Source organism: Platalea leucorodia (genome assembly GCF_965183815.1).
Source record: "Platalea leucorodia genome assembly, chromosome: Z".
NCBI lineage: Eukaryota > Metazoa > Chordata > Aves > Pelecaniformes > Threskiornithidae > Platalea > Platalea leucorodia.
The window spans coordinates 2,029,212-2,044,476 of NC_138858.1; the positions used below are offsets into that span (position 1 = coordinate 2,029,212).

At 41.9% G+C, this 15,265-nt stretch overlaps 1 protein-coding gene across 1 annotated transcript in view; it reads right to left on the reverse strand.

Annotated features, from left to right (window-relative positions):
- The window catches only part of DCC (DCC netrin 1 receptor), a gene marked incomplete at both ends in the record, with an annotated part of 597,951 nt that overhangs the window by 62,847 nt on the left and 519,839 nt on the right, over positions 1-15,265 (reverse strand). The window contains 3 exons of the mRNA XM_082336600.1: positions 1,627-1,765; positions 5,997-6,235; positions 10,120-10,215. Of these exons, the coding sequence (XP_082192726.1) occupies positions 1,627-1,765; positions 5,997-6,235; positions 10,120-10,215 (474 nt within the window). The remainder of the gene's footprint in view (positions 1-1,626; positions 1,766-5,996; positions 6,236-10,119; positions 10,216-15,265) is intronic.

A 15,265-nucleotide genomic window follows, 5' to 3' on the forward strand; every position in this document is an offset into this window, starting at 1 on the left:
AAAAAAAAAAAAAACCAACCCAACAAATCAATATTTACCAGCAGACTTCATTTGGTATCTGCTGGTAGAAACTGATTTGTAATGGCACCTAGAGTGTTTTCAAGGCCACTAGTCACCCTCAGGAAAATATAGCATGTACTATACTACATCGGTGGCCAAATGTCCGTATTGCTGTCTACAACAGATGAAGAAGAAAAATATTTTAAGCAAGACCGTAGCCATTCTTATCTATGGACTAGGGACTATAGCAAGATATATAGGCGATCATAAAGGCTGTGGAAAATCTAGTAGTTCTGCGGTATACAGCCTCACGCAGTTCAGTGCGGTTATTGAAAAGCAAATCTGCTCGGGATTTTGAAAAGAGGGGCTCAATAGCTTATTCTAAAAGAAATGCAAATTTAATGGAAGACCCTACCGTTGTTTCAAGTCAGCCTCGGGATCAGGATACGTGCTTCCATTAACGCCTATGTGATAACTAGAAGTAAAACCCAGGTATACCATTTCCCTACTGCGGTTAATTGAAGGCACGCAAAAGGGAAAGAAACAATTACGTTTTGGAGAGGATGTTCTTATCTGCAGAGATCGCTACGTCTCCATCCCTCTTCAAGTATTTTTATCCCACTGAACTAGGGTTACATATAATATGTATCTGGTGTCTGTTATCAAAACTGCATTTAGTTCCCTTCAGAATCTGAAGTATCTTTCAGGTCATGGCTTCCTGCTTGGAAAACACCACTCAAATGCTTGAGAAGAGCAGCTAAATGAAGCCTTCAAAGTGTATTTGTTTATTATAAGCATATCGTTAATCTTCACAATGGCTGCTTGCTGGAAATGAAATACAGATGTATAAAAACACTGAGCATAGGAAAGATGCCTTACCAAACTGTCAGCAGGGCATTTATACAAGTCAACATTTTGCACAGGGTAGATAATTGTGTCTTTACAAAAAATAATGTGCTAGCTGAAAAGACTGCTCCCTTGACTTTTTTTTTATTTTCCCCTGTTTCTGTCTCTGTCTCTAATTTTGCACACATGGTTTCATTTGCTGTAACTCTGACTGATGCGCTGGTCACCAGCACGGTGCACAGCAAAAAGCCAAAAACGTGTCCACATAGTATTACGATCAGACCTGTGGCTGTTCGGTTTCTAAACACATCCCTTTAGTTCTTGAGTCAAGAAGGATTATTAGATAGAAGCAGTCATTGAGTCCTTTTACCAAGCAGATAAGATGGGAACTCATGACCTTGAGACACGTAGAACTTCACAAGTCAAAATTTTAAAGTAGCAAAATCAGTATCTAATAATAAGAGAATCATCTTCTCACCTGATCTTGGGTTTCTTTGAAAAGTGAAAACTACTTTAAATCATTAGCATTAAAAGCCACAGATACTCATTATATTATGGGGCAAAGTATTACAGACACGTACTACCATCTCCTAACTTCTTGCAATGACACCAGAGGTCGGTAGAATGAGTGCTCTGCTTTGCTACCAATGAAAAGAAGTGAAGAAATACAGTTAATTTGGTATGTATGCTGTCAGTTTATGCAGTTAGGATGAACTTGAACCAGGCTTTTGATGACAAATAAGAAACCAAAGAAAGCCCTTCTAGCGTCTCTTGCCGTACCTGCTTCATAGGTGGTGGCGTGCGCGGTCATGCTCCAGGTGCTGGACCGCCGACCTTTGGTGACCATGACGGAGAACTCGTACATGGTGTTTGGCTTCAGGCCTATCACGGTGTGACTCAGAGCGGTCGTATCTGCCGACTGCAAAGAGATGGAGCGGAGAATGTCTTTAAAGCCACTCTTTTTGCTGGTAGCCAAGCAAAACGCAGTTACAATGGATTCCTTTCTCAAGCAAAATAGCTCTATTGCTACTGCGTACCTTAACGGGAGTATTTTTAGTACCATAAATATGATACTAAACTTGCTGCCTATAATTTAGGCAGTTAAATAAATTATTGTGATGCTTTCTTTTTCTCTTTTCCCAGACAAAGCAATTTGCCATGCATTTTTTTCAAATGTAAATTGGAAGCTAACCCTATGTCCTTCATCTATGCCCATACGAGGACAAAAAATAGGAACATTTCCATAACTTAAATGCTCATTTCCAGCCTCTTTGATAGGTTCCTTCTAAAAAAAAAAATACTTTTTGATACCCACTGATTTTTAGCGGAGGCTCAGAAAGCATTTTTACCCCTAGAATGGGTCCTGACTAAGGCTTCCCAGTTCCTGGGGTTAACACATATTGATGATAGAGATCAAAATACGACCCAGGACCCTTGCATAAAGATGCGTTTTTGTATTCATAAAACGCACTTTTGCTTGGTTAAATAGAATATGTTTATATATTAGATTATATTTGAAACATATTATTTATCTGCCTCACTGTGATATGTTATGAAAAACTAAAGATGCTGATGTGAATATTAAATTGTTCATTTATTTTTGGCTGATTTAGCTTTTTACCTCAGCCTGCAGCAAGGAACAATTTGAGGCAAACTGCACTAGTATCAAAGGAGGCAAGTGAGAAGAAAATTATGGGACAAATTGGTGACAACTGAATAAAATCAGTTCCCACGCTTTTCAGGGTACAGGGCCTGGTGTGCAACCCTCCAGCATCAACAACTCACAGGCCAGTGAGTCAAAGATGCTGTGCGCTTTTACACATTTATATACCTATGGACCTAAGGTTTACTGAGTAAGGACAACGTAAGTAAGTTTAAAGTTTACTGCGTAAGGACTTTGCATCAGACGACTACCTTGATGTTCCCATTTGGGAAGCGGTTCACAAGAAGGCACCTTGCCGGCATGCATCAGTAATGCCATTCTGCTGTTAATCGTGAGACGATTCAAAAATGAATCGCCCTTTATTAAAAATGGGACATCAAGTTGCCAGCACACCACGGAATAAAGCAGTAATATTCAAGGGGGAGTGGGAGAAATTTACTTTGCAGAGACATTAATAAATGGGCTATATATGCCTACACGGCACGCTGTTTTTATCACAAGTGCTCTGACAGACATTTTGCATGCTACTTAATAGGAAGACTTAATGCAATACCAGATTTTATCTTCTTCATACTCAATCAAAATTCCTAGTTCTTGGAAATTAGCAGTTTTGCAACTTATCTGTACTAGGGGTTTACTCCCAGAGAGAATCTCCCTCTATAAAAAGTCTTACTGAAGCAAAGACAGCACTTATAACCTACGTGCTCATAAACTACACAACCAAACTACTCAGCCACTTGCCAAAGATGGCAAAATCTACCTGCTAGAGTTTAGACAAATTATTCTTTGACTAAAGGCTGGATTTAAATATGGGGAATAATAATCTTCTCGCCCAGAAAAGATCTTGGAAGAAATGAAATGATTTACGGCATAAAATACTCCTCAGCAGGACTGAGGGGAACTAAATCTGATAATTATCACTACGGGAGTGCTCAAATATTACACATGATCAGGAAAAACGTACATGGATAAAACAAGAAGGTTCGAACCTATTCCTGGATAAAATAGCCTTTAGTGGAACATAAAGACATCGGGTTCTTTTTTGTAAGAAGAAAGTTATTTGTCTCCAGCTGAGTGTTTTTCTTTGACTGTTTTGGTCAACGTTAGCATTTCAATAGTCGCAAACGTCCTTGAAGTTAATATCACATTGAGATGAAGGGGGTGTAACTGGAGCAAGTACCTTTAGTAATGCCATTCCATGCCTGTTTGGGACAGTTTGTACAAAGTAGAGTTGGCAGGGCAAAGTAAAGTTATAAATTTCCAACTTCAATGAGAAAGGCTCAACTTTTTATTATATTAGATTTGATACATGTTTTTGAAGCGATAGGAGACTTTAACGGGAAAATCTCAAAAGAATTGGAAATTCAATGCCGATGCACAGGCAAGTGCTCTGGGAACCTATGTGTGAGCCTGATCCAAACCCCTCTGAAGAAATTGGAAGCTTTCCCCACCGTTTTCAAAGAATAACATAATAGGGTTTATCTTGTTTTCTTGAAAAAATGTGGTTATTTTAAGAAAGCAGAACCTCTCGAAAGATTTTTGATTGTTTCTACTTCTGGGTGATTGAACTGGGATAAATTAATCAGAGCGGCTCTTTACATGCTGTCCACAAACTGGTCAAACTAGAGGTGATGGCAAAAAAAAAAGGTAATTTCACTCTTGCTCCTCTCCTCTTCAGTCCCTACTCCTCGACGGCTCCCGGAGCCCTGTGTGGTGGCTCTGCAAGAGATGTCCCCCTGCTCGTTTCAGTAGAAGGACAACGAGCTCGACACCTCCGAGCAGGACATGCTTCTCCTGCATTAATACAGGGCTATTTTTGATCTTTATTTTTGCCACTCACCATTTTCCACTGCATGCAGCTCAGTAAATGCATTGGGAATCTAGAGAAAATGTTATGATGGACTGTGATTGGCAAAAGATAACGCTGTCTTTTCTGGAGCTTTGATTTCATCACTAGAGCTGCAAACCGCGACTTGTTGTGCTTCCCTGTGCTATATTCCTCATTTTGTTGGGCATGGATATCCATCTCTAAATAGGAGCCAGGTGAAGGTGTGGCATACAAAACATTACAATGCATCATTTTGGCATCCGTAATTACCTAAGAGCTTGTTACAACTGCATGAGCATACAATATTTGGGTCTAATATTGCAGATCATCATCTCAGCATCTGAGATTGTCAGAAGTACGGCAGTAGAAGTAAAAGCAAGGTATGGGCTTTATAGCTTGTAAAAATGTGCTATTATTTAAAAGCTTTACAGTGGGTCAGCACCTGCAGCAAAAAGCCGGCTGACCCGAGCCTCCTTGCAGCTGACGTGAACGCAAATCAGGAGTAACGCAACCGAAATCGATAGTTCACGGCAGCCCGTGGACTCAGGCAAGTGCCAGCGAGCCAAATTGTGATGGAGATATGTAAGAGGAGAGCTGAAAAATCACCATCCGAAAAGAGACTGAAGGCAAAAGCTTCTCCACCATCATTCCCGCTTCTTCCAAAAATTACCTGGGAAAGAGCTCAAGATGAGAGTCTATAAGCTGTACCCCCAACCTAAAGAGGCGGAGAACCATCCTCCGGGGTTTAGAAATGCCAACCTATATTTAGCCACATCATTCTGCCTCTAATCGGAGAGGACGGGACTTTTGTTAGGGCTGGATAGAGCACAGCCTGTTCCACAGCCCTTGTAAAAATGACTTGTATGAGGCTGCTTTTGTTAGGACAGAGAACAGTAAAAAACGAAGCATCCACTTGCAGTATAACAATACATCCACGGCAAACAACTCACTACGGATCAATACGATCCTTTAGGCAAGCGAAAACAACTGTTATGGTAGGGCACGGGAGGAAGGACATGCTCATCGTGGGGAAGGTGGGTGTTATATGAGATGCACTATATAAGCTGACGATAGTGGGGAAAGGTAGCTTATCGTTCAAAACCAAGCAAACAACAAAGCCTAAAGGCTGTGCTTGTTCCTGCCCCTTCCCTGTCCCACCGTATCTCTTTGCGGCACCGCACGTGATTTGGTACTGCTTTCATTAGGACTTGAAAAGAAATTCTCATACAGAAAGTAGCATGCTGCTGTCATATCCATTCAAATTGAGTTTTCGCATAAACTAACCTTCATTTTTTGCTATTTGGGAATACATAATATGGGTGAGTGGAACTGCCATACGGTGTGGGCGAGTTTGCAATTGGTATTTCTTCCTATCCACGCTACGCTATCGTGCTACCAAATCTGTGACTAATTTATATTGGATTAGTAAAGATTAAAGATCAAAACTTTCAACAATTAGCATGCGGAATTAAAATATAGCATTTTCATCTGACTAAACACGTAGGTTTCTAGGAAGCAGTAGTTACTCAGGCAAGTCTCCTTTTGATTGAAATGGGAATTTTGATTGAGGGAAGTTCATAAAAGCCAATTCAGAGTCTTTGCAAATAAAATATGAACAGATGAAATAGCTCATAAATTCATAACGTGTTAAAATTTCACCTTGTACTTCGCACTTGTCGAATAGCTCATTCTCCATCGGACCGTGTAGAAGCGAACCTCCGTAGTCTTTTGGTTCTTTGGGACAGAGTTGTCTGCCCAGATGACCCTCACTGCATCATGCGTAAGTGTAACAGCCTGGACACCTACTGGTGGGAGCATGGGGGTGGAGATATCTGGGACTGAGGTAGGGAAATCATCAAGCAAAGGATAAAAATCAACTTCTAATGGATCAATGGGTTCTGGGTCCATACATCACCAAATGAGCATTCCAAAATAAAAGAATAGGTAAGTTAAACAGAAAAACAAAACAAACCAAACCAAAACACAAACAGCCACCAAGGGGCACACATCACAATGGGTTAAATGCATGGCATTAATGAGGAGGAGGAACATGAGGAGAACAGAAAGAAAGGCATTAATGCAAAATGAGAACGCATCAGCAACATTTCAGTTACATCACTACAACAAAACTAACCAGCGCTAAGTGCTATTTTTCATGACTTGCTTAAATACTTCCAAGTACGCTGCTTTTTCTTCACACGAGATGAAGTCAATGCACAGTGTCTCTCCTTAAAATTATTTACATTTTCTTAAAAAATTCAATCACTTTTAAATGATACATTATCGGAAACACCTACAAAGCGAAGAGTGTGTCATCTTCCAACCTGATTTATAGACACGACATTCTCACATGTGTAGGAGTTACCTATGCTTTTCTCTCTCGGCAGCCTCTTTCAGGCTCTTTTGTTGTTTTAGGCTCTTGAAAGGAACATATTCTGCATTTGCTTAAACATTTGTTAGGCAAAACGGAACGTAACGATTTCACTGCTGAAGTGAAGATCTTTCAGTTCTTGGTTTAACACTGTCAGCGTGTTAAACGTGCACGTCCAGGCGTGGAGACGCCGATTATCTTCAAGTGGGCTTCCTCCTCGAGGAACAAGCACAGTTCCTCTCCCATGCGTCCGCGACCGGGTGGTCTTCGGGGAGCAAGACGCTGAGCACCACGTGCGCTATGCAATATCTGAGGATATTGCCTATGCAATATCCGAGGAAAATTCTGGCTGACTTAATTACCGAGACTGTGGCACATTTCCTTTCATTTCCAAAAGTTCGGATCTGTGTGGCGTTAACACATCCAGTTAACTGAGACTGTCGAGATTACTGTGGCCACGCTTCTCCTTCCACTTTGATGCAGAGGAGGTTTCTCTGAGTTATGGTGGCGTGCGAGAGGAACCAGACGTTGGGTCAGCAGTAGATTACTGCTGTCACGGTCACAGGAAAAAAACCACCAACCACCCGTGTACAGAATTCCTCTCCTGATCAGCCTTCGGTTCAGCCCCAATGACATTCACGCTCTTGGCTTCTCTGGGGCTCCATCTCTGCACGGTGATGGCACCCACGCGGGAACCAGAGACCGCTCCTACTCGATTTCAATACCTCTGTCCTTGTTGAAGCACCCAGTCAACTTCTGGCCTAGCCTTTAAAACTATATTTACTGACTCATTATTTGCCAGTTGTGATTCTTCTAAATACAATTGCAAAATGCAGTGGGTAAAGTGCAGCAAAAGCACGCCAAAAGGTTGCTTGTTTTTTTTTTTTTTCCCCCTAAAATAATGTGCTAATTAATTAATTGAAGCATAAATGACTCTAATATTTCCTCACTGACAGTTGCTACAGTTGGCCTGCTCCACGTGCAATTCCAGCTCCCGACACTCTTTGATCACTCCTGGTTTACGGTTTTGTAATTCTTGTTCAGAACTTCGGGAGGTCACAGCCTTCAGAAGGAAAACCAGAGGAGACAAGGATGCCTACAATGTACGATAAGCCATTAGGTTCAACCTGCTTCTTGTGTTGCTTCTTTCATCAAAATCTGCTTTATAAGAAGTCTGAATATGAACATTGAAGGAAATGAAGGAACCAAAACTCAAACACGCGATCCACACGGGGAGGAATGGGCAGCTGAATTTCTTTTTTGCCCCAACCTGGTGAATCCAGCTTCTGGATTCTGAATTTTCCTGAAGTTTTCCAAAAGAATTGGCTGTAAACTTTGGACCGTGAGCAAGACCTGTTTCTGTTGTGGTTTTTACAAACTTATGATGGAAGTTGACGTGACTGGAGCCGAGTTGTTATTTTAGCAAATACTGCACTTCCTTTCTCTTTTTCTTTCCCATACTGAAAACTGAAGTCCTGCTGTAGAGGAGATTATGAAGAGAGGCTGGGTTTAGCAAAATAAATGGTCAGACTCGATCAATCAAGATAATTCAGTTTCTGAAACACGTCACCATTGACCTGAGGAAGAGGGAAATGTCTATAATCCACCGTTGGCTGAAAGTAGGTCCCTAAATACTGCCTCCATTTTCCACTAAAGTTTCATTTGCTATTATTTACGCGTGGACATCTGTCATTTGGAAATTGCAATCTCTTGACAGAAAATAGCTTCTTGCTCTCTTTGCAGTTGTTCCGCAAATACTGCATGTTATACAACTTTAGTTTGCACGCCATATCCACACAAGCAGACACCGAAATGTCTATGTATATGCTAAACGGACACGCAAAGACACAGTTTTTGGGTTTTTTTTTAGTGCCCAGGGTGCGTCAGCTCAGCCGCTGCTCGGGGAACATGGTTCCCGTGCTTTCCTGCTTTGCTCAAAGCCTTTTTTGAGATGTTCCTCCATGAACGACCCAGGCCACCGGCTCCTTTCAGAGGCTGCATGCCGTGGGTGGGAGGTGGTGGGAAGCTCCGGGTATGGACGTCTCACAGCAATAAGAGAGAAGCACCGAGGTGGACTTCTCGCAGACGATCATCGGGTCAGTTCACCAAAACAGAGCCCAAGCCTGAATTACCTTTTTTCACACCTGGATATCATTTCGTTTATGAGAGGTTATATACAGACATAAAACCAAATTCCACAGGTCAGCCGGGTGGTTTTTAAATAGAATCGACAGGCAACAAAAAGCTTAAAAATAAAAGTATATATGGATCCTGAGGCAAACTCACTGGAAAAAGATTTTACAAGACACACACTCAGCAAGAATGACCTCTGTAGACTCCAGACAAGAAGAAAGATTAATAATTTTGAGCCAGAAGTTCCCTAACACTTATTATATCTAATGTAGCTTGTTACAGTTGCCCTTGATTGTGTAATTAATCTCTTTTTTTTTTCCCCCCTCCCTCCTTCTGACTTTCCAAGATTTCTTATGGGAATACTTCACAAAACCATACGGATAAAAGCTGTTTTTCCTCGCAGAGCCACAGAAGTGCCATTTGGTTGATTTATTCCTCGTGGTCCACCCAAGCCAGCGTCAGCGATCGGGTTTGCTCTCAGTGACACAGCTCCCCTTCCAGGCAGCTCTGAACACCATGGGTGAAACACGAGAAAAAAAACTTCACCAAATGATGGTGTTGATCCAGAGGAAAAACGTGGTTTGTTTTGGTTTGTTTTTTCTTTTTCTCAGTTCTGTTCTTTTAACTCCTCGTCAGTCCCACCCACACACCCGTGATTGCAGAAAAACCACGAGCCAGTGCGGAAGACAGCGCTACCTGAGACTAATTCCAATTTTATAACTTTGCCAGCGTCCAAAGGATGCATCTGTGAAAAACAGCTGCCTAAAAGCACCCTGCTGCTGGGTAATCCCTTCTGCGAGCCTTATCCTGCCACAAAAATCTTATCAGTATATTCCTTCACCTTTTGCAACCCCTCTACGTGCTTCTGTAAATGTGCATGATGACAGTGTGTTTTTAACTAATTCATTTTAATTTCAACTGCTTTAAAAATGAAGAAAAAAAAAAAAACAAAACCCAATTTCATCTGGGCTTAATTCAGCAAAGTTATTCACCACTATTCTACCCTGATCTTTAAATATTTAAATTGTTTGGGAGTCATGCTTCTCCCAAGCCAACCCACACCAAAGAGCAAGCACTTGTGAGCATCCCATTAAATTTATACAGCCAATTTCTGGAAAGGGTAAATAATTCATTCTATCCGCATAGTTACAATAAAGTGAAAAATGAAGCTGATTTATTCTAGCAGGGACTTGGAGGTTGCAGAGCTCTCGTCTTCCATTGCCTTGACCAACATGTTTCGCCTAATGCGCAGGTTATGAACCAGCATTTGCAACTCACCTGTCATCGACCTGGTGGTCGCGCTTTCGTACAGAGGCACCCCTTCGCCTGCGTTGTTAAACGCCTTTAAGGAAATCACGTAGTGGGAACTTGGCTCTGCAGGAGAAAACAAAGAAGGCAAAACAAAGCACACACTGTTAAAGTCAGATCTGGGATGCAGAACGGACAAGTGCTTTCCTGAAAAATAAGAAAAAAGAAAATAAAGTTAAGTGAACACCTGTGCAAAGTAAGTGATGAGCACAACTGCTGCCCATCATTTCTGTTTCCCTTCCAAAGGCTTTATTTGTCTCAATCTCCTCGTGCTATCTTCATCAATAGGAAGCTGAAGTTCTCCTTGGAATCATTCACAGTTTTGCCTGCATAAGAAAGCTGGAACCAACTTTGTGCTCCAGCTGTACCTCCTGACCCATCGCTCTGAGCAGAGGAAGCCTCGGACGCGGTGCTACGTGCAGTGCTACACGAAGGTGAGGGACGCTGCGGGGTCCCAGCGCCTTCCTACTGGCTCCTGGCACGCTGCTGGATAGAGCCGGGGCCGTGGCGCTGAGCTCCGGCGGGCAGGGAGGCATCCAGCCCCACACAGCCCCTCACGAGGACGCGCTGCTGTCCCGGGGTGACGTGGGAAGAGATGGTTGAGGGTCACCAGCAATGTGTTGCCTTGGGATCCTCGACCCGTGGCGGTGAACCGCAGGCGTCCAGCTCTCCAGCGCTGCTTGGATGGAGCTCGCGCTCCTGAACCCAGCCCAGAACAGTTCATGCACCCCGGTAATCACTTTCTGGATGCTGAGCAAAAAGCCTCCCTCCCTAACTTCTCGATGGCAGAATTCATAGAATCATGGAATCCTAGAATACCAGGTTGGAAGGGACCTCAAGGATCATCTGGTCCAACCTTTCTAGGCAAGAGCACAATCTAGACGAGATGGCCCAGCACCCTGTCCAGCTGAGTCCTAAAAGTGTCCAGCGTAGCGGAGTCAACCCCTTCCCTGGGGAGATTATTCCAATGGTTGACTGTTCTCATTGTGAAAAATTTTTCTCTCGCGTTCAATCGGAATCTCCCTGGGAGTAACTTGTACCCATTACCCCTCATCCTCACCATGGGCCTCCTTGTAAAAAGGGAGTCTCCATCTTCTTTGTAACTACAAATCACATCGGAAATAGCCATTTTACCACTTTTTACCTCACTGAGAACTCCGCACGCTGTGTTGTAAACACGAAGGACGTGGCAGACAACAAATAACACACGGGAATTAACTTCTGGGTGCACGGATGTGCTGCGCTGGTTTGTGTGTCCTAGTTTACCACAGGGCTACTCTAATTATATCCCTAAATGAAGACAAAGTGAAATGAGCGCCTCTGGCCCGCGTTGGTTTTTGCTGCTCTTTTCTGAGGAAAACAAGGCAATCCATTTTCCTGATTTTTTCCATGTGAATTGCTTCATCCACCCACCCCCCCTTTTTTTTTTTTAGCTGTTAATTCTATTTGTACAGAAGAAAATTGCAGCTGAATATATTGGGTGCTCATACACCTGCCAAAGATGGGAACTGCCTCCTCAAAGTTCTTTACTGAAAAATAACAAATGTTTGTATGTGAGGAGGCATTTATTAACGTGACATTGCAGAAGACCTGCTGCAGAATTACATATTTCGTCTACATTAACACCAAATCAGCTCAGCATGATTAATACTATTACAGTGGATCTGGAATGAGTAAATAATCTTTAAGTACTTACTGCATATTGTTACTTATATCCTTTCCACCCACATATTTTCTACTTAATTTTACGTCCAGAAGAAACAGTGACATATTTGTTTAATATTCAGGTGACTTCTGTGCTTCTATCGCAAAAGAAATAAACTTTAAAAATTGCCAAATGAATGACTGGTGCATTAATAACTCCCTGCGCTAAGTATTGTACAGTTATTAATTTAGTTGGTACACACTGTAATATCATTAGTCATAAGGAAATTATTTTGTATTCGCAGAGATGTAGTATATATTTTCATACGATTTCCACTCTATATTAGCATACTACTTTTAATTTCTAATTTAACTAAGTGTTGTAAGTCTCCAGATTCCACACGAAGATTTATTTATTGAGACACGAAGTCATTATTTAGCTGAGCGTTTAATAATGTCACATTCTGTAGTTTCTGCAGAAGAAAAAGAAATTCATATGCACGGCGTAGACCGACTCTGTCTCTTCCTTCTCCCCGTGTCCCCGCTGTCGTGCCTATTTAGTTTTGAAAGACGTCTGGCAGAGCGATGCAAGGGGTTAATACAGACCATTCACTAGGCTAGACTTTGGGAAACGCAGGGAAGACTCCCAAAAGATGACGTTTTAGGACTTTGAGACGTACCAGGTATTTGCGATTACCAGCGGTGAACTCGGTGACTATACCGAAGAGGACATATAGAGACAGACAGTGGATTAATCTTACTGCTTTCTGTAAGTTAGGCACGCGGTTTAGTTTATAAGGGCTGTCCCTATAGCGACTGAAGAGACAAGCACCTCTGAAGAACAATTCATCCCATGCTAAGACAGATATTTAAGAAATATAAGACGAATCAGCCTCTGAGGGTTGGTACATGTCTCCGCTGATTACGGCCAGAGCACAGACATCTGGACTTCATTTGGCTTAAATCTTAAATAACAAGGCATAAGTCAGAAATGAATGTCACCCTGCGCACTGATTTTTTTAAATGTGAAAGATTACTTGAGAAACCCGATTCTAGAAATTACTGTCAAAACCCCATATAACTGTCATGTCTCATCAAAATACATTGTGAATTCCCAACAATGAATAAGCAAATTGATTGATTTACTATTCATTTGATCGTGAAAAATATACTCACAGAAATTGACAAATTAGGTGGAAAAATGTGATAAGTTCATGGAAAATTTAAAAATGGAGACTATATAGCACATACTTCATTACAACTACCCATATAGCACAATATAGAGTCCATCAAATTTTATAAATTGAACAGACTGACATACGATTTATGTTTATAACTAGGTTGGGTAAGGTCACATTCGCAAAAAGGAGCTAAGATTGGGATGAGGATGCGATCTGTAGCTTTCTGTTAAAAACATGAAAAATTCAGGTGGTTAATTTGAGCTGCTGCTAACTGGAGCAATAAATAATTGCTTGAGTCTCCTCTTAGATAAGAGAGAAAAAGGCAATTTGCCACGGTACAGTGTATGAACACAGTATTAGAGTTCGGTTTAGTCCGATACAATGAAAACGTGAAAAAGCATTAGTATTATCTTGTGGCAGACTGTTGCTTTTTGAACTGCACTGTATATTAATAACACTTACGGGGTCATTCTGGTGCTCTTTCGGGGAAAATGCCACTGACTGGAGCAGGAGTTCAAATGAGGAAAGCTTTTTAGTGTAAAGCCACTAATAAGTGCAGCAGCTAATGGAAAAGAAGGGTCGTTAAGCGCTCCTGGCAGAAACAAGGCAAAGAAACAAAGAAACGGGGGCTTTACCGATGACAGTCGCAAGAATTCAGCGGTAAATTCTGAATTTCTCTCCACCTATAACAACGATGTTACCATTTGTATTTGCTGTTCTGGAGCAGGAGGAGGAGAAAATTTTTTTTTATTTTTTTTTTTTTTACCTGGCAGAAGAAATCTCTTCATGCCTTTGAGGAAGCTGAGCAAAGAATTCAGCTTTAATTAGAGCATCAGCCAAGAATCCCCATGTCAGTGTTGGTGTGGAACATGCTCTGGAAATAAAGTTGTGTTCTGCAGTTCAACTTAAAAAAATAAATAAAAGGACAAGAAGTTCAAACTAAGCATGAACAAAAATTGATTTCTTCTACTGACAGATGTTGTTATGGAAAGAAAATAATCAACAAATAGCACCTCATTCAAGATATCACAGTTTTTTTCTTCTTGAAGAGGGTAAAATTCTGACATCTCTACAGCCGTTACATGGGGTCTTGTGACAAATGTTGAGTTTTCATGTATAATTTCATTTCCTCTTTAAACTCTAAGTATAAAATAAACGCTTGACGACTAGATGTGAACTCCAATCCAAGAAAAGCTCCTCGCCTTAAACTGCGGTGTTGGGAAGAGGGTAGCGCACTCAGCTGATTTTCCAGATCACCTCCTTTTTCTCTCAAATAAAAATTCATTCTCAAGTCCTCTTCTCGTGTCCCGTTTTAACAATTACCTGACACGAGGGACCTGCAGAGTGCTCTACAGATTGGTCCCCTGGGAGAACCGAAGCTAAGATGGGGTCTCCTGGTTCATCATGAAAACGTTGCTCATCCCATCGTACCACTCAGGGCTACTGTCTTGCACTTAAGAACACCTGAATTTCTTCTAATGCAATGCAGCCAATAAAATAACAATAAAGATAAGTTATACGTTCAATAATCTTCTCTCAACGCCTTTGTCAGTGCCTTTCCTGATCCTAACCAAAAGTGGTAAGGTATCCATCACGAGGAGCTACGGCCTCCCTGTAGACAAAGTGGAAACAAAGATATCTGATCAAAACAGATGGGGTTTGACAATATCCTGCAGTAAAAGGACAAGGCAGAAATCGCAGCAAGAGAAATTCTTACCAGTTAGTAGGAAAAAAATAAATATGAGGGTTGTCAAACACTGAGGTCCAGAGAGGTTGTGGACCAGCCATCCTTGAAGGTGCTCAGAAGTCAGCTGGAGATGACACTGCTGTGCCCCAGAGCTACCTTCGAAGCTGGCCCTGCTCTAAACAAAGACTTGGACCAGATGACTTGAGAGGTCCCTTCCAACCTAAGTCATTCTGTGATCATTAATACCTGCTCACATAAACATGATGACAGCAGGAACCCGGCTTTGGTGCCGAGCTGAGGAGGCAGCTCTAAGCCAGCTGCTGACACAGGACCCTTCTGTCCCCTCTGTTGCTCTCTTTGCTTCACCAAAACCATACTGACTCCCCTTTAATAGCAATGAAAGGAGCGGAAACAGGAATGTTAGATGTCGTCGTAAGCAGGGTAACTCCTGCAGGAAATGCCCTTCTAGAAGAGAAAAGGTCTTCCAGAGAATTATGTCTATGCCCTGTGTGTCCTGCCAGTGCCACTGATGCTGGAAGACCCTCTAAAGGGCAGAAAAGCAGTCATGCGCAATTAATCTCCAAAAGCAACCAGAGAACGGCCT